The sequence below is a fragment of the Chlorocebus sabaeus genome, chromosome 23 (genome assembly GCF_047675955.1).
Source record: "Chlorocebus sabaeus isolate Y175 chromosome 23, mChlSab1.0.hap1, whole genome shotgun sequence".
Taxonomy (NCBI): Eukaryota; Metazoa; Chordata; class Mammalia; order Primates; family Cercopithecidae; genus Chlorocebus; species Chlorocebus sabaeus.
Window position 1 is genome coordinate 42,720,442 of NC_132926.1, and position 20,485 is coordinate 42,740,926.

The following is a 20,485-nucleotide window of genomic DNA, read 5'->3' on the forward strand; positions in this document are numbered from 1 at the left end:
TTACAGGCGTGAGCCACCGTGCCCAGCCCCAACACTCTTTCATAATAAAAACACTCAACTAGGAATAGAAGGGAACTTTCTCAACCTGATAACGTCCATCTACACAAATCCACAGTTAACATCATACTTAAAGGTGAACAACTGGGTGTTTTCCCACCAAGATCAGGAACAAGACAAGTATGTCTGTTCACTCTTGCCATTCTATTCAACATTGTACTAGAGGGTCAAGCTAGGGCATTCAAGCAAGAAAAAGAAATAAAAGCCAACCAGATTGGAAAGAAGAGTAAAACTACATCCACAGATGACATGATCTTGTAAATGGAAAATCCTAATGAATACACATACACATACACACATATACACACACACACACAAATACTGTTAGAACTGATAAACAAGTTGGACAAAGTTACAGAATATAAGATCAATATACAAAAATTATCATTTTTCTATATACTAGCAATGAACAATCAAAAAATGAAATTAAGAAAATATAGTTGAGGCTGGGTGTGGTGGCTCATGCTTGTAATCCCAAAACTTTGGGAAGCCAAGATGGGAGGATCACTTGAAGCTAGGAGTTCAAGATGAGCCTGAACAACATAGCAAGGCCCTGTCTCTACTAAAAATAAAAATTTAGCCAGGTGTGGTGGCATGCACCCGAAATCCCAGCTACTCAGAAGGCTGAGGTAGGTGGATCCCTTCAGCCAGGAGTTCGAGGCTGCAGTGAGCTATGATCACCCCACTGCAATCCAGCCTGGGTGACAAAGCAAGACCCTGTCTCTATAAATAAATAAATAAATTGTTTAAAAAAAGAAGATACAGTTGGCCTTTGAACAACACAGGCTTGAGTGGCATGGATTTGAACCGTGGATTTTTATATGTAAATTTTTAAAGATAAATGCATTGGAAAAACTTTTTAGATTTGCAACAATTTGAAAAATTTTGCCCAGGTGCAGGGGCTCATACCTGTAATCCCAGCACTTTGGGAGGCCGAGGCAGGAAGATTACTTGGGCTCAGAAGTTCGAGACCAGCTTGGGCAATATGGCAAAACCCCGTCTCTACTAAAAATACAAAATTAGCCAGGCATGGTGGCACACACCTGTAATCCCAGCTACTTGGGAGGCTAAGGCAGGAGAATTGCTTGAACCCAGGAGGCAGAGGTTGTAGTGAGCTGTGATTGTGCCATTGCACTCCAGCCTGGGCAACAAGAGTGAAACTCTGTCTCAATTAATAATAATAGTAATAATAATAATAATAATAATAATCTCACAAACCATAGAGAATGGACATATCAAAAAAATTAAAAAAATTATATGAATGCATAAAATATATCTAGATACTAGTCTATTTTATCATTTAGTATCATAAAATATACACAAATCTATTATAAAAAGTTAAAATCTATCAAAACATACGCTCACAAACACTTAAGAGACTTTACATGGTGCCATTCGCATTTGAGAAAAATATAAACATACAGGTGCAGTATTAATCACAACCGCGTAAAATTAACAGTAGTGCTGTACTACTGTAATAATTTTGTAGCTAGCTCCTGTTATTTTGATGAGCCTCAAGTATTGGGAGTATCTGCTTAAAATGCCACATGATGCGGTTCACGCCTGTAATCCTAGCACTTTGGGAGGCCGAGGCGGGCGGATCACGAGGTCAGGAGATCGAGACCATCCTGGCTAACATGGTGAAACCCCGTCTCTACTAAAAATACAAAAAATTAGCTGGGTGTGGTGGCAGGCACCTGTGGTCCCAGCTACTCGGGAGGCTGAGGCAGGAGAATGGCGTGAACCCAGGAGGCGGAGCTTGCAGTGAGCCGAGATCGCGCCACTGCACTCCAACCTGGGTGAGAGTGAGACTCTGTCTCAAAAAAAAAAAAAAAAAAAGCCACATGATGCTAATCATCTCTTTGTGAGCAGTTTGTCTCTTGAGTAAATTATGTATAGCAGTAAAAAGTAATCTCTTGCAGTTCTCAAGGTTTTTGTTTTGTTTTGTTTTTGATACGGAGTTTTGCTCTTGTCGCCCAAGCTGGAGTGCAGTGGCATGATCTTGGCTCACTGCAACCTCCTCCACCTCCCAGGTTCAAGCAATTGTCCTGCCTCAGTCTCCCAAGTAGCTGGGATTACAGGCACCCACCATCACGCCTGGCTAATTTTTGTATTTTTAGTAGAGACGGTTTCACCATATTGGCCAGGCTGGTCTTGAACTCCTGGCCTTGTGATCCGCCTGCACTTAATGCCAGCAGGTATGAAAACATTGCACTTTTTGCAAAATACCTTTTAATCTCATATTGAAAATGAAGCTTTTATGTGGGTAAGGACTGCTACAAGAAGGGCATACAGTCCATGATGTGATTATTACTTATCGCATGCCTGAGCTCAAGGCTTCCACTCGCCTCAGCCTCTCAAAGTGCTGGGATTACAGATGTGAACCCCACGCCCAACCCTACCTCATCAACTTTTTAATGCAGACAGAAGTGCCCTATTCTGGAAAAGAAATGTCACAAAGGATATTGTATTAGTAAGAACGAAAAGTGAGCACCAGGATATAAGGCAGGAAGAGATAGGCTAACTCTGCTATTTTGTGCAAATACAGTTCAGTTTATGATAGGGGCTGCCATTGTATATAAAGCTGCTAACCCCTGAGCCTTGAATGGAAAAGATGAATACCAGCTGCCAGCCTTTTGGTTGTACAGCAAGAAGGCCTGGGCAACAAGAGCCCTTTTTCTGGATTGCTCCATTGATATTTTCTTCCTGAAGTCAGGAAGTACTTTGCCAGTAAGGGACTGCCTTTTAAAAGTTCTTTTGGATTAACTTGGTGTTATGGTGCATACTTGTAGTCTCAGCTACTTGGGAGGCTGAGGCAGGAGAATCACTTGAGCCCAGGAGTGGGAGGCTGCAGTGAGCTATGACCGTGCCAGTGCACTCCAGCCTGGGTGACAGGGACCCTACCCTGTCTCTAAAAAAAATAATAAAGTTCTGTGGCCGGGCATGGTGTCTCACACCTGTAATCCCAGCACTTAGGGAGGCTGAGGCAGGCAGATCACAAGGTCAGGAGTTGGAGACCAGCCTGGCCAACATGGTGAAACCCCATCTCTACTAAAAACACAGAAATTAGCTGGGCGTGGTGGCAGGCGCCTGTAATCCCAGCTACTCGGGAGTCTGAGGCAGGAGAATTGCTTGAACCCGGGAGGAGAAGGTTGCATGAGTTGAGACATTACAATTGCACTCCAGCCTAGGTGACAAGAGTGAAACTCTATCTCAAAAAAAAAAAAAAAAAAAAAAAGAATATGAAAAGTCAACCTACAGAATGGGAGAAAACATTTAAAAAGTGTATATCTGATAAGGGACTTTATCTGGAACATACAAAGTTCTCTTAAAACTCAACAATATGAAGACAAATAACCCAATTGAAAAAATGGGCAAAGGGTCTGAATAGGCATTCCTCCTATATATTCCTCCATATATATATATATATATATATATGATATATATATATAAAAGATATATATATATCATTAGTAAGCATATGTAAACTTGTTCAACATCAGTCATTAGGGGAATGCAAATCAAAACCACAATGAGATACTGTACCACTTCACACTCACTGGAATAGCTATAGTCAAAAAAGTGGATAATAAGTGTTGATAAAGAAGCAGATAGCCGGGCGCGGTGGCTCACGCCTGTAATCCCAGCACTTTGGGAGGCTGAGGCGGGCGGATCACGAGGTCAGGAGATCAAGAACATCCTGGCTGACACGGTGAAACCCCGTCTCTACTAAAAATACAAAAAATTAGCTGGGCGCGGTGGTGTGTGCCTGTAGTCCCAGCTACTCCGAGGCTGAGGCAGGAGAATGGCATGAACCCGGGAGGCGGAGCTTGCAGTGAGCCGAGATGGTGCCACTGCACTCCCATCTGGGCGACAAAGCGAGACTCCGTCTCAAAAAAAAAACCAAAAAAAAAAAAAAGAAGCAGATAAATTGGAACCTTTGTACATTGCTGGTAGGAATGCAGCCAGTTTGGAAAACAATATGGCAATTCCTCTTAAAGTTCAGAAGAAAGTTAAGATTATTAACCAACAATCTACTCCTAGTATATACCAAGAGAAATATAAATATACTTCCACAAAAAAACTTGTACATGAATGTCCATAGCAATATTATTCACAACGACCCCAAAGGGGAAACAACCCAATGTCCATTAAATGATAATGGACAAACAACATGGGGTATATCCATACAATGAAATATTATTTTGTAACAAAAAGGAGTGAACAGATTCATGCTACAACATGAATGAACCTTGAAAAAATTACAGTAAGTGAAAGAAGCCAGACACAAAAGGCTACATGTTACATAACTCCTTTTATATAAAATATTCAGAATAAGCAAATCTATAGAGAAGGAAAGTAGATTAGTGGGTCCCAGGGGCTGGGGAGGAGAAGTGGGAATGACTCCTAATGAGTATAGAGTTTCTTTTTGGGGTGATAAAAATGTCCTGAAATGAGATAGTGGTGATAGATGCACACCTCTATAAATGTATTTAAAAACTAATGAATTGTACATTTTAAAAGGGTGAACTTTATGGTATGTGGATTATTTCTCAATAAAGCATTATTAAACAAATAGTAAATTTAGGAGAGGGAGTCCTGAGTGTCTGCCATGGAAGCAGAGATTGGAAACTGGGCTAGGGATTCAAAGACTCCCCATGGGCAGCTCATGTGGAAGGGACCTGCTGACAGCCCAGACCCTGCATTAGAGTCCAACCTGTGTTACTGACTTACGATGAATTTCCCAACAAAACTCTGAATCTCTGCCTGCCTTACTGAATCATATGGTAGCAAAAGACTGAAGCCCTTCTCAATACAAATTAGTAGGTGATGTATATATTATACATTGATACAATGCAATAATATTTAGATTTTAAAAAGAATGAGGTAGGCCAGGCGTGGTGGCTCATGCCTGTAATCCCAGCACTTTGGGAGGCCAAGACAGGTAGATCACTTGAGGTCAAGAGTTCGAGACCAGCCTGGCCAATGTAGTGAAACCCTGTCTCTACTAAAATTACAAAAACTAGCTGGGTGTGATGGTGCAAGCCTGTAGTCCCAGCTACTCAGGAGGCTGAGGCAGGAGAATCACTTGAACCCAGAAGGCAGAAGTTCAGTGAGCTGAGATGGCGCCACTGCACTCCAGCCTGGGCTCTGTCTCAAAAAAAAAAAAAAAGAGGTAGATATATAATACTAGGTAATATTTATTTAGTATTAGACGCTCTCAAGCACTTTCATGAAGACTTTATTTAATCATAATATCAACTCTGTGAAATATAATTATTAGCCCATTTCAGAAGATAACACCAAGCTATAGAGGTTAAGTATACAGCAAAATTAAAGCTCAACCAAGGCATTTTGACTCCAGAGTTCATCTCTAATCCAGCAGTTCTCAAAGGGTGGTTGGGGAACCCCAAGACCCTTTTAGGGGATAGGTCTGCAAGTTTAAAACTATAGTCATAATGATACAAACATGTTACTTGTCTTTTTCACTAATTTTCTCATGATTATACAGTGGAGTTTTTGAGAGGCTACGTGACGTGTAATTACATCATCACTGTTTAAAAATTTTTTGTTTTCATTTCTGGTATAGTAGATGTGGATTGATAGAAGTCACATAAATGAAAGCTCTTTTGAGGTCTTCAGTAATTTTTTTTCTCTTCCTGTACCATGCATTATAAAACGTTGCTGAGATCAAAAGTGCAGAACTGCCACTCTAAACTACTGTTTAGTCTAAACTATTATTCTATACTTCTCATCTTTATCTGTTAAGGATTGATCTCCAATCCTTTTTTGTTTGTTTGTTTGTTTGTTTTTTAGAGACAGGGTCATGCTCTGTTGCCCAGGCTAGAGTGTAGTAGAACAATCATAGCTCACTGCAGCCTCAAACTCCTGGGCTTAAGTGATCCACCTGCTTTGGCCTCCTGAGTAGCTGGAATTCCAGATATAAGGCACCATGCCTGGCTAACTTTTTAAAATTTTTCATAGAGATAGGGTCTTACCATCCTGCCCAGGCTGGCCTTAAGCTCTTGGCCTCAAGCAGTCCTCCTGCCTCAGCCTCCCAAAGCACTGGGATTACAAGTGTGAGCCACCACGCCCAGCCCAAAATAAAATTTTTTAAAGCAAGATGTAGAAAAGTGATTATAATAGGTTTCCATTTAGGTAAGAATAAAAATGGAGAGGACTATACCTGTACTCTCTGTACACAGGATCCATACAAAACTTCTAATGATGGTTGTCCCTGTGGTGGGATACTGGGGGACAGGAAATAATGAAGCAGGATAATTTTTACTGTATAAACTTTAGTTCTATTGGCTCTTTTTCTTCTATCATGTGTATGTTAACTTTCTTAAAACACAGTTTAGCTGGGCACGGTGGCTAACACCTGTAATCCCAGCACTTTGGGAGGCCAAGGTGGGCAGATCACAAGGTCAGGAGTTTGAGACCAGCCTAACCAATATGGTGAAACCCCATCTCTACTAAAAATACAAAAATTAGCCAGGCCTAGTGGCGCATTCCTGTAATCTCAGCTACTCGGGAGGCAGAGGCAGGAGAATTGCTTGAACCCAGGAGGCAGAGGTTGCAGTGAGCCGAGATTGCGCCACTGCACTCTAGCCTAGGCAATAAGAGCAAGACTCCATCTCAAAAACAAAACAAAACAAAAAACACAGTTTAAAAAATAGCCATAGGAAAAAGAGAGAAAAAATTATAAACAAACAGAGTGATTAACTGTTTCTTCCGGCTTTGCTGTCCTGTGGTTCATCTCTCAGGATCTTAGCCTGAACCTTGGTGTAAGGGTTAGCATACTTGTTCTACTCCCTTGCAGGGATATAGGAAGAATAAATGGTAAATGTAAAAGTACTTTGAAAGGCATTAAGTTCTGAGTGGGAGAAGGACATTGTTAATGAATTTGAATGTTTCATTAACGTGTGCACTAATTTTCTTCTAGGTTTGTTTTGGGTCCCACAGATTAGAGGGAGGATCGATGTATTATCTTGCAGTTAGTTGTACAAAAGGGGCCTTTGTAGACATACATGTTTCTGATTTTTTTAGGATCAAGAAATGCAGAAATTACTATGAAATTCTGGGAGTTTCTCGAGATGCCAGCGATGAAGAGCTTAAGAAAGCTTACAGAAAACTCGCCCTGAAATTTCACCCTGACAAGAACTGTGCTCCTGGAGCAACAGATGCTTTCAAAGGTCTGATCCTGAACCAATGCTCAGTGGTGCCCTTGTCATGATTGGTCATAATAAGTTGCTTTTAGCCTTCCCCATAGTTGTTTCATAAGGCCATAAGGAGGGTTTTTCCCCTGCCACACCTCTTAAATAGTGATTATCAGCATAGCTCCCTTGATTTTACCTAGGCTGGAGTGCAGTGGTGACATCTCAGCTCACTGCAACCTCCACCTCCCAGGCTCGAGTGATCCTCCCACCTCAGCTTCCCAAGGAGCTGGGACTACGGGTGAGCACCACCATGCCTGGCTAATTTTTGTATCTTTTGTAGAGACGAGGTTTTGCCATGTTGCTCTGGCTGATCTCAAACTCCTGAGCTCAAGTAGTCTGCCTGCCTAGGCCTTCCAAAGTGCTGAAATTACAGGCGTGAGCCACTGTGCCCGTCCTCCATGATATTTTAAGAAATATATTCTTTAGGCTGAGCGCAGTGGCTCACACCTGTAATCCTAGCATTTTGGGAGGCCGAGGTGGGTGGATCACCTGAGGTCAGGAGTTTGAGACCAGCCTGGTCAACATGGTGAAACTCCCTCTCTACTAAAAATACAAAAATTACCCAGGTGTAGTGGTGCACGCCCGTAATCCCAGCTACTTGGGAAGCTGAGGAAGGAGAATTGCTTGAACCCGGGAGGTAGAGGTTGCAGTGAGCCAAGATCACGTCACTGTACTCTAGCCTGTGCGACAGGAGCGAGACTCCATCTCAAAAAATATATATATATTCTTTAAAAATATTTTGGACCCAACACACGAATACAAATCTTAAGAGCTTCACCTGGCCAGGCATGGTGGCTCACACCTGTAAACCCCAGCACTTTGGGAGGCTGAGGTGGGAGGATTGCTTGAGCCAGAGGTCAAGGCTGCAGTGAGCCATGATTGCACCACTGCACTCCAAGTCACTGTTTCAGACAGAGATCATCAGTGAATGCTAAAGCCATTGAGTGCTAGGTTGTTGTCACCTGTGGGGTATTCTTGCCAAAATGTTTGACCTGAATCTAATAATGAGGAAACAATCAGAATATGAAACATTCTACAAGAATACTGACCTGTTCTTCCAAGAAATTTAACATAATGGAAAACAAAAAAAGTGGGGACAGTTTTAGATTAAAAGAAACTAAATGGAGTACTTGATCTTGCATGGATGCATTGGATGATAATGGACTGATGTTAATTTCCTTAGCTGTGATAATGGTGTTGTGATCACATAGGAGAATGTCTTTCTCCTTGGGAGATATATGTTGAGGTATTCAGGGGAAGGTGACATAATATCTGTGGCCTACTTTCAAATGGTTCAGCAAAATAAATGTATACTTATTACAATATATATGTACATATGTATATATAGAGTTGTGGGTAACAGAGTGGCAAGGCAAACATTTAATAATTTCCCAGGTAAAAGAATCATGAAGAAATACTCTTTCTGACTGTGTTTCTGACAGTGTTGACTGAATTACAGGTAGAGAGTGGGGGATGCCTTAAAAGGTTTTTTTATCGAGGTTTGTATTGATTGGTGCTACTGATTGTATGTTTAAATGAAATTGGTCAAGGTTCGCACATTTGCACATAGAAAGGAGACATGTTGGTAAACATACCTTTGAAACCTCCTTGAGACATTGGAAATACATTTCTTTTTCTTTTTTTTTTTTTTTTTTTGAGACGGAGTCTCGCTCTGTTGCCCAGGCTGGAGTGCAGTGGCCGGATCTCAGCTCACTGCAAGCTCCGCCTCCCGGGTTTACGCCATTCTCCTGCCTCAGCTTCCCAAGTAGCTGGGACTACAGGCGCCTGCCACCTCGCCCGGCTAGTTTTTTGTATTTTTTAGTAGAGACGGGGTTTCACCGGGTCTCCATCTCCTGACCTCGTGATCCGCCCGACTCGGCCTCCCAAAGTGCTGGGATTACAGGCTTGAGCCACCGCGCCCGGCCGGAAATACATTTCTTAATTTCAGAAAATAATTATCTAAAGTTAACTGAAATAAGACTATGATGAAGACTGTTTTTAGTCAGGCAGGAAGGTTTTTATTAAGATTGTTTCAGAGTAGAATTCAGGAAATTTTTCTGACTACAAGTCAGAATATCACTACAAATGTGTGAACTGTTTCCAACATAAACCATTGCACTCAAGTGAAATAAGAACACTGTTTTGGCTAGATGCAGTGGCTCACACCTATAATCCCAAACTTTTGGAGGCCAAGGTGGGAGGATCACTTGAGGCCAGGAATCTGAGACTAGTCTCGGCAATGTAACAAGACCCCATCTCTAAAAAAAATTTTTTTAAAGTAAAGAACACTCTTCGTGTATGTGTGTGTGTGTGACGAAGTCTCACTCTGTTGCCCAGCCTGGAGTGCAGTGGCATGATCTTGGCTCACTGCAAGCTCCCAAAGTGCTGGGATTACAGGCATGAGCCACTGTGCCTGGCCAGAACACATTTTTTATGAATGAGAGTGCTGACCAGTTGGAGAACATTTCCCCAACATGCCTGGGACTTGTGGTGACTGGGAACCCAAACTGAGGGGGGATTCCTAACTTCTAGGACAGCTGGGATGACTCCAGGACTGTTGATTGGGAATTAACTCACTTCAGCAGTAGTTCTTAGTTCCTATGATTCCAATGTTGTTGTTTCTGGCGATTAGGGAAAACCTGACGGGCAAGCACTTTGGAGAACTTTCTAGGCCCAAGCACCTCTCCTTGGGCCCCTGAGAAGTTGTCCAGCATGTGTCACCTCTAGGCTCTTCATCACTGCTGCTGTGATCACTCTCAGCCATAGCAAAGACTGTGTCCTTATGTGCTGCTTCTTGTTGATTGCAGCAATAGGAAATGCATTTGCAGTCCTGAGCAATCCTGATAAGAGACTTCGCTATGATGAATACGGAGATGAACAGGTGACTTTCACTGCCCCTCGAGCCAGACCTTATAATTATTACAGGGATTTTGAAGCTGACATCACTCCAGAAGAACTATTCAATGTCTTCTTTGGAGGACATTTTCCTACAGGTTAGTCTCCCCAAATTATCATTCTTAAACATATTTCTTTATGTATGGCTCTCAGCAAACTCCTGTTTGAAAATCTGAATAGAGGGACATTGGAATGATGGAAACAGCAAGGATTTGGAATCAGTTGAGCAGGAGTTTGAGGCAAGTCTCCAGCCTCCAGCTGTGCATAATTTTGACCAGATCATTTAGTTTCTCTGACCCTGTTTCCTCTCCTGAAAAATGGGGCTGTTAATAATACCTACTTCACAGGGTCACTGTGAGGATTAGATATTTTTAAGTGCCTTCTAAATAAGTAACAAAATGCCTATTATTATTATTATAAAATAGCACTTACAAAGATAAAAGATAGGAAAGTACCCCCAGCAAGTTGGAAGTTGGTATAATTCAATGCCCAGGAAGTAAATTGAATTTTATGAGTTACTATTAAAAGATACCAGTGACACAATATGGTATTGGGCACGGAAGCAGACGTGAACATGCCAAATAGGATTCATGGCCCAAATGCTCTCTCTCCTAGCCTTTTGGGGGTTCTCTCTCACTAGTTGCAAAGGACTATTTAAATGAAGTCAGGAGAGCTCAGCACACTTTAGCTCCAGCTGGTTCACTTGGCTTGCCTACTGTCTTATTTTTCTACTGGGTAAAATAGGCCAATACTCTATCCTTAACAAACCTAGCTGGGAACAAGGACCTTGAAAAAGACAAGGAAGGATTGGATGCGGTGGCTCACGCCTGTAATCCCAGCACTTTGGGAGGCCAAGGTGGGTGGATCACTTGAGTTCAGGAGTTCGAGACCAACCTGCAATGTGATGAAACCCCATCTCTACTAAAAATACAAAAGTTAGCCGGGCGTGGTGGCGGGTGTCTGTAACCCCAACTACTGAGGAGGCTGAGGTAGGAGAATCGCTTGAACCCAGGAAGCAGAGGTTGCAGTGAGCTGAGATCATGCCATTGCACTCCAGCCTGGGTAACAGAGCGAAACTCCGTCTCCAAAAAAAAAAAAAGAAAAAGGCAAGGAAGGAGTGTTCGCTATATCCCATACTAAGTATTTCTTTTTCTTTCTTTTCCAGGAAATATTCATATGTTTTCAAATGTGACAGATGACGCTCACTATTACCGCCGACGGCACCGACATGAGAGGACACAGACTCAGAAGGAGGAGGAAGAAGAGAAACCTCAGGTACCTAGGGAGGGAGGAGTGCTGCTGCCCATAAACAGTTGTACTGGACCAACCTTGATGGTACATGATCAAATTTTAGAAGTTGAACTTGAGATATGTTGCTAAGATGTGCTTTAGGAAAGCAAAAGCAATGGTGAGAAGAGCTGGAAAATTGGCCTAAATAGGCAGAATTGTATCCCCTCCCTCTGCCCATTCTTGGGTGGCTCTCCAGGATCTCAGCAATCCTGTGGGGCTGACTTCATCAAGGCTTTTTTTTTTTTTTTTTTTGAGAGAGGGTCTCACTGTCACTCACGCTGGAGTACAATAGTACAAACACAGCTCACTACAACCTTGAACTCCAGGGCTCAAGCAATCCTCCCACCTCCGTCTCTCATGTAGCTGGGACTGTAGGTGCATGCCGTCATGCCCAGCTCATTTTTTGTAGAGATTAGTTCTCACCCTGTTTCCCAGGCTGGTCACGAACTCCTGGACTCAAGTGATCCTCCTGCCTTGGTCTCCCAAAGTGCTGGGATTACAGGCATGAGCCCCGCTCTGGCTTCAAAATTTTCTTGGCTGCAGAAAATAGGAACTCTCTTCAAAATATTTAGAACTAAAGGGGGTTTAAGGTAAGGGATCAAAGGAGTCTCATGAAGCTCAAGGATAAGAAGCACAGCTGGGCCTCATGACAGACAGGAACAAAGAACTGGGATACTGTCAGGCTCCCAAGCAGCTGTGCTCTGCAGGACTCTGGGCCCAGATTGTCTCTAGTTTTCCTGCCACTCTTTGCCTCTGTTTTGTTTTCACCAAGCAGCTTTGCTTGTTCTACTTCCCCTTGCAAATAGCTAGTCTACAGTGCCTGACGGTGTGTGTTCTTCCTTAAAGTGACAACACAGACGTGAAGGATGACGAGTCTCAATCCCAGATTCCTAGGAGAGAAAATGTGATTATCTCTGCCAGAGTTAGATGTCCTCCCAGTCCATCAGCTGTGGCCAAGCATAATGCTAACCTGGCTCCTAGAACCCCACTCCTATAAGATGCACAGTCTGGGCAGGTTTACCTTGAGATGTTTGCTTCATTGGTCTTATTAATGGGGCTGCAGGGGGATTACTGGGTGTCAATCCAGGTTGTTGTTGGGCCTCCTTCAGCCTGCTCAGCAGAGAGAATAAAGCTTATTTGGTATAGATTGAGTATCCCTTATCTGAAGTAAATGGGACCAGTAGTATTTCAGATTTCAGATTTTTTTTTTTTTTTGATTTTGGAATATTTGCATTATACCATTATACATTTGACAATTCCTAATCTGAAAATCTGAGGCTGGGTGCAGTGGCTCACACCTGTAATCCTAATGCTTTGGGAGACTGAGGCAGGAGGATTGCTTGAGCCTAGGAGTTCGAGACTAGCTGGGAAACATGGCAAGATCTTGTCTCTACAAAAATTTTAAAATTAACTGCACACAGTAGTGTGCACCTGTGGTCCCAGCTTCTCAAGAGGCTGAGGTGAGAGTATCATCAGAACCCAGGAGGTCAAGGCTGCAGTGAGCCATGTTTGTGTCACTGTACTCTAGCCTGGGTGACAGAGCAAGACCATGTCTCAAAAAAAAAAAAAAAAAAAAAAATTGAAATCCAAAATGCTCCAATGAGCATTTCCTTTTGAGTGTCATCCTGGTACTCAAAAAGTTTCAGATTTTGGAGCATTTTTTATTTTGAATTTTCTGATTAGGACTGCCCAACCTGTACTTCTCAGCTGAAAGTACAACCTTCCCAGAAAAGCCTGGGGCTTTGTGGATCCTCCTATGCAGTGCATTGGTAATTTGTTATTTTCTTTGGGACAACTGTCTTATTTTCAATAAGCTTTATATTGATAAAGAACACTTACAGGCCAGGCGCAGTGGCTCACACCTGTAATCCCAGCACTTTGGGAGGCCGAGGTGGGTGGATCACGAGGTCAGGAGATTGAGACTATCCTGGCTGCGGTGAAACCCCGTCTCTACTAAAAATAGAAAAAAAATAGCCGGGCATGGTAGCGGGCATCTGTAGTCCCAGCTACTTGGGAGGCTGAGGCAGGAGAATGGCGTGAACCTGAGAGGCGGAGCTTGCAGTGAGCCGAGATCGCACCACTGCACTCTAGCCTGGGCGACAGAGAAAAAAAAAAAAAAAAGAGCACTTACAGCAAGTTTTTTTTTTTTTCTTTTTCAGACTACGTATTCTGCATTTATTCAGCTACTTCCAGTTCTTGTGATTGTGATTATATCTGTCATTACTCAGCTGCTGGCTACTAATCCCCCATATAGTCTGTTCTATAAATCGTAAGTCTGATATTTCTCAATCTTTTTCAGTAACAGTTTTGGGGGTGAAAGACTTGAAGATTTTGCTGATACATTACTAGCATTTCATTTCACCTTTTGCTGTAGAAAACACCAATTTGATGTTTAAAGGAACAGCTGGGTAGTCATGGTGCTGAGACTCAAAAATACTGAAGCAGTCTCCTGTGTGCCTCGGGAAATAGATTATTTTGTTCTATAGTGACATCATCTGGTCAGCTGCAGAACAGCAGTAACTGGTTTTTGAAGGATCAGTAGAATTTAAGGTTTAGATGAACACATTATCACACCATGGTAGAGTTAGAAAGACTCTGTTGAGCTGTTGATAGGATTGCTGGACCCTGTGGGTCTCAGAGCATAGTATTAATAATGGGGATCAAGTGATTATTTCCAATTTTTTTGTTTTTGTTGAAGATAGAGAAATTCCTTGTAATGCTTTTTGCATACAGATTATAAACTCTGATAGGATTTTAAAAAATTTCTTCAATTAATTATTTCAGTTGATTCAGTTTCCAAAGTTTGGTCCCCAGACCAGCCATCATCAGTTTCAACAGGCAACATGTTAGAAAGGCAGATTCTAGGGCCCTTCCAAATCCATTGAATTAGAGGCTCTATGGGTAGGACCAGAAGCCTGAGTTTTAGCAAACCCTCCAGATTATCCTGGTCCACACTGAGGTTTGAGAATCACTAGATTATCTTTTTTGTTAGTAATGAATAATAAATTATTGTTCATGATTATAGTTTAGTGGGAAAAAATCTTTTAAAAGTAGAATTTATGCAGGGCGCGGTGGCTCAAGCCTGTAATCCCAGCACTTTGGGAGGCCGAGACGGGCGGATCACGAGGTCAGGAGAGTGAGACCATCCTGGCTAACACGGTGAAACCCCGTCTCTACTAAAAAAATACCAAAAAAACTAGCCGGGCTTGGTGGCGGGCGCCTGTAGTCCCAGCTACTCGGGAGGCTGAGGCAGGAGAATGGCGTAAACCCAGGAGGCAGAGCTTGCAGTGAGCTGAGATCTGGCCACTGCACTCCAGCCTGGGTGACAGAGTGAGACTCCGTCTCAAATAAATAAATAAATAAATAAATAAATAAATAAATAAATAAAAGTAGAATTTATTAGACAATACATAACAGGAAGAGTCTTTGTCAGTGATCACTGTAGACTGAAGACCATCATTCCAGGTCAATCCAAGTCAGTATTTCCTTTTTTGTTTGTTTTTGTTTTTTTGAGACAGAGTCTTGCTCTGTCACCTGGGCTGGAGTGCCATGGTGCAATCTGGGCTTGCTTCAACCTCCATCTCCCCGTCAAGCAATTCTTGTGCCTCAATCTCCTGAGTAGCTGGGATTACAGGCAGCACACACCACCACACCCGGCTAATTTTTATATTTTAGTAGAGACAGGGTTTCACTATGTTGGCCAGGCTAGTCTCGAACTCCTAACCTCAGGTGATCCACCCACCTCGGCCTCCCAAAGTGCTGGGATTACAGGCATGAGCCATCGTGCCCAGCTAGTATTTTCCTTTTACAGAGAGCGAAGCTGAGGCTGAAAGAGAGGTTTTTTGTTGTTGTTTTTATTTTTGAGGCAGTCTTGCTCTGTCGCCCAGGCTTCCGGGCTGAAGTACAGTGGTGCAATCTTGGCTCACTGTAATCTCCTTCCTCCGGGTTCAAGCGATTCTCATGCCTCAGCCTCCGGAGTAACTGAGATTATAAGCATGTGCCACCACACCTGGCTAATTTTTGTATTTTTTAGTAGAGACTGGGTTTCACCATGTTGGCTGGGCTGGTCTCAAACACCTGATGTCCACCTGTCTTGGCCTCCCAAAGTGCTGGGATTACAGTCATGAGCCACTGCACCCAGCCTTCAGAGAGAGGTTTTTGCCATCAGGTCACACACCGATTTCCTCTGTTTCCCAGCTTCTCATGTTTTTCCATATGGCACTTCAGCTTTCTTTCTTGTGAGGCCAGTGGGGTAAGCACGGACCTGCTCTGTAAGATCCCCCAACCCCTTAGAGTGAGGGGAGAGCAGTCATGGCCTCAGCTCTTACTCTAATTAGAGAGGATCTAAGGAGAGGGCCAGAAAAAGGCCAAATAAAATGTAGCCCCTTTAAGTAGAATTTGTCCAGTTTGAAGAAAACCATCTTGGATTCTACACATTTCTGTCACATTGTTTTAACTTGAGTTTGAGGTCCCTTCTGTATTTCCTTACGGTTAGAGTTTAGTCAGCTCAGTACTCTTAATGTTGCTGAGCACCAGATACCACTGGATGCCTTGGACCCACAGAGAGTTAGCTCTGAAGCATCATTGAAATATTTTGTCTGAGTTTCTTGCAGTTCTCAGTTAGCAGCTATGTGCGAAGTACTTTTTATCATGTCCAAAATATTGCTTCTAGGTTGGTGTGAGCTATCTGTTTTTTAATTTGCTATATAACATAATCAGTTCATTCAACCAGCATTTATAATAACCTACTCTGTCAGGTACCATACTAGATCCTACACAACATAAAAATTGTTTGTTTTAAGCGTTCAGGATTCTCTTTTAGCACAGACAGCAGTAAAAGAGAGGTGAGTCTTTTAAGAGAATAAACTGCTGAAGCTGAATTCATGGTATGAACGTGCTTACATAATACAATTATGATGATGTTTTACTTATAATTTTGCTAAGGATATAAGAAGTGTTGGGTACATTAGAAAATGATATCTACCTCTGCTCTATGAGCAGATGATGGTGATGATATCTGTGAGGTCAGTGCTAAGAGTAATATTGCCAAATATTATGAGCTCACATGAGCCTCTCTCTCCTTGTTTCAGGACCTTGGGCTACACCATTTCTAGAGAAACTCAGAACCTGCAGGTGCCTTACTTTGTGGATAAAAACTTTGACAAGGCCTACAGAGGAGCTTCTCTGCATGACCTGGAGAAGACAATAGAGAAGGATTACATTGATTATATCCAGACTAGTTGCTGGAAGGAGAAACAACAAAGTAAGATGCTGTAAAAGGGGCATTAGCCGGTGGCCGTGGTTCCTGGCAGGAGGCACCCCCAGCCTCCTGATCCCTCCTCTCTTCTTGTTTGGGGCTACACATGTTTATGTGAACAGAGTCAGAGGATAAAGGCCATTCAGGATACTACAAAAAAGTGGGAGAAATTTATTGACAGGATACATGTGGCCAGGACTTGGAAATCTTAGGAATTTAGGTGGCGCTAGTCACCTGTCTATATGCCCATCTCTCTTTGGGTCTCTACCTCTCTGCCCATCTGCCCCCTCTCTTCCCCCCACCAGCCGCCTTCCTTTCTTTCTTCCAGTTTCCCTTTTTCACAACCTTGTTTGCCATGGTTTACAGTGGTTGCCACCCTCCTTATCACTCTCTCAAATTCCCCAGCCTCACCAGTCAGTGCCCCTTTCTGCAGCACACACCTCCGTTAAGTTCTTGGTGCTCGCTGATTTGGTCCACAGTTTCCCAATTCCACACTCCGTAGAGGGAAATCTGATTAAGCCAGCCTTACTTTTTGAACCAGAACAAAGGTTTAGAGGTTTCTGGTATTGAATGAGGTATCCCCTACCCTCACCTCCAGCTGGTTGTGGCCACACAGAACAAAAGTGACCCCCTGGGTCTGCCCCTTTGGGTGTGGCAGGCCTTCCCCCCTATTTCCCTCTCTGGAGACAGTGGGGATGACAGCGTCTGCCACTGGCTTATAGCTCCAGCAAGTATTACTAAGGAGTGTCTGCAGCAGGGGCAGCCCAGTCTCAGCCAACAGCTTCACCTTTGGTCCCACTTGAATTCTACACACACACTGCATTAGTGACTGTGTCTTCTCAAACTTGGTTTTGGTTATTTTTATTTTCTTTTTTATTTTTCAGGGGCTACCCTTTTAACTGAAGTTTTGGCTCATGTTTAAAAAGCAAATTCTGACTCATTTCTAAAGCCTTATTACTGAGTATCATTAAATATCTAATGGAGTCTGATAAAATTAGCTCATCGGTCACAGTGCTGCTAAGCCCTCAGTGACCATCACACACTCCCAACTCCGCCCTCAAGTTAAACTCTCCTTCCTCTGTGTTCTTAAAGCACTTTGTTCAACCTGCTAACATAGTACCAATCACACAGTGTTAGAGTTCCAGAGATCTATGTCAGTCTCCCCTGCAAGACTATGGGCTCTCTGGGAATAAGAACTTGGTCTTACTAATTTTGTGTCTCAGGGCCCTGGCACAGTGCTTGCTTCAGAACAGGTGCTCAACAAATGTCTTTTGAAGAGAGGATTCTCAGGAGTAGAAAACAATGAAAATGCTGAAGATTGTGAATAACAACAGCAGAGTTAGTGTCCTAATTCACCTAAGGTCCCTAAGGGGACCTGGTCTCTGCCCCCTATTTCTGTAAGGCAAAGTCCCACTGTTCTCTCAAAGTGCATTAGGAAGTTGGTGAGCAGTGACTCTGGGATATAAGAGGAAATTAAATAGGAAGGGGAAATTCCATTTTTATTGAAAAACAATGAGGGTTCAGGAAATACTCTACCCCATTGCTAAACTAGATTTTACAAGAATCAAAAATCAGGAAAGAATTTTGGAGCAGGATAAAGGCCTCATACTAAAAGGCAGTATATAGGCCAGGCATGGTAGCTTATGCCTATAGTCCTAGCACTTTGGGAGGCCAAGGCAGGAGGATCACTTGAGTCTAGAAGTTTGAGACCAGCCTGGGAACCCCATCTCTACAAAAAGTATAAAAATAAGCCAGGTGTGGCAGCACATGCCTGTGGTTCCAGCTACTCAGGAGGTCAAGCCTGGGAGATCGAGGCTACAGTGAGCTGTGATCACTCCACTGCACTCCAGCCTGGGCTATAGAGCGAGATCCTGTCTCAATAAAAAGGCAGTATATACATAGATCCAAATCAGGTGAAAGCCAGTATATGTCCTGAAAGTCCCTATTGTCTGGGTCCTGGGAGGGCTTTGACTTTGTTGCTTTCTGCAAGAACTGGATGAAAATCTGCATTTCACATTCTTCAAACACCCCCTGCCCCACATCTTTCTCTATGGCAGTAAGATGCTGGAATTATGCAAAGAGCTCATGGTAAGGATTGCACCAGAGGTGGTTTCTAAGCTTTTGTCCCTATCCCCATGAGGCCTAGTTCAGAGCTTCGGCACTCTCCAGGTATAAATAAAAATCCAGTGAGTGGCCAGGTACCATGGCTCATGCCTGTAATCCCAGCACTTTGGGAGGCCAAGGAGGGTGGATCACCTGAGGTCAGGAGTTTGAGACCAGCCTAGCCACATGGTGAAACCCCGTCTCTACTGAAAATACAAAAATTAGCTGGGAGTGGTGGCGCGCACCTGTAATTCCAGCTATTCGGTAGGCTGAGGCAGGAGAATCACTTGAACCCAGGAGGCAGAGGTTGCAGTGAGCCAAGATCATGCCACTGCACTTCAGCCTGGGTGACAGAGCGAGACTCCATCTCAAAAAAAAAAAAAAAAAAAAAATCCAGTGAGTAAGCATGAAGCGTGTACCCACAAGTTCCAAATGGGGGTTATCAGCACAAACCCCTTACAAATCTATTTCTGGCATTTAAGTACAGTGGCTATGCAGAGCCTGCACACAACCCAAGTGCCATTTGAGAACAAGCAGCATCTGCCCTCTGAATCCAGCAGCAAGTGCAGCCAACAAGGTTAAATTTAGCACTTGGAGGTTGTAAAAATAAACCCACTTGAGAACAAAGTTCACTCTTGGCAAAATACCAAATGCAAACTGTTTTTAGCAAGGTTAGCCATTGACTTTTTAAATCTTTGGTTCATTTATTTTCTCTGCTCTTCCTTAGAATGCTTAATCTGGGTAAACTTTTTTTTTTTTTTTTTTTTTTTTTGGAGACAGTCTCGCTCTCTCACCCAAGCTGGAGTATAGTGGTGCAATCTCGGCTCATTGCAACCTCCACCTCCCGGGTTCAAGCAATTCTCCTGCCTCAGCCTCCCGAGTAGCTGGGACTACAGGCACATGCCACCATGCCTGGCTAATTTTTTTAGTTTTTAGTAGAGATGGGGTTTCACCGTGTTGGTCAGGCTGGTCTCGAACTCCTGACCTCAAGTAATCCGCCCACCTTGGCTCCCCAAAGTGCTGGGATCACGGGGTTTCACCGTGTTGGTCAGGCTGGTCTCGAACTCCTGACCTCAAGTAATCCACCCACCTCGGCCTCCCAAAGTGCTGGGATCACAGGCGTCAGCCACCACACCCGGCCAATCTGGGTAAACTTTTATGAGTAATCCCTTACTGTAAACACTGATTGTCCTGTTTACTTATTCGCAGCTGCAACTAGATAGTAAACCTGATGCCAGAGCAAGTGGCCACACCACGAGGCTGGGCTGAACGAAAGTAGCAGGCAGGAACTGCCTCTTGGCCTAGCCGAGCTGAGCTGAGCTCCTGGCCTGGACTGACAGAGGAGCACTTCTTTCCACACCCTTGAGCAGGATAACCTAGTGGGTAGAAGCTTAGGCTTTGAAATGGGCATAGAGTCCACTTCCTCCGGGAGAGATTATGTGGGTGATGGAAGATGGCATGGGTGTAACTCTTAGCACAGTGTCTGGCACATAGAAAGTGCCTAATGTCTGGTGGAGTCCTGGCTTTACCTGGCTTTGCACTGTAGACTGGATGCAGTACCATCTCATGGGGCTGGATCATGAGGGCAGTTGGGATCCGTTGCAGTTTTTCAGCTATCGAGACCAGTCTGGGCTCTTTTGCAGCATGTTCTTGGGAGAGGTTC

At 43.4% G+C, this 20,485-nt stretch overlaps 1 protein-coding gene across 1 annotated transcript in view; it reads left to right on the plus strand.

Annotated features, from left to right (window-relative positions):
* The window catches only part of DNAJC18 (DnaJ heat shock protein family (Hsp40) member C18), a 31,120-nt gene that overhangs the window by 4,454 nt on the left and 6,181 nt on the right, over positions 1-20,485 (plus strand). The window contains exons 3-7 of the mRNA XM_008014631.3: positions 7,108-7,253; positions 10,085-10,270; positions 11,338-11,447; positions 13,622-13,731; positions 16,553-16,725. Of these exons, the coding sequence (XP_008012822.3) occupies positions 7,108-7,253; positions 10,085-10,270; positions 11,338-11,447; positions 13,622-13,731; positions 16,553-16,725 (725 nt within the window). The remainder of the gene's footprint in view (positions 1-7,107; positions 7,254-10,084; positions 10,271-11,337; positions 11,448-13,621; positions 13,732-16,552; positions 16,726-20,485) is intronic.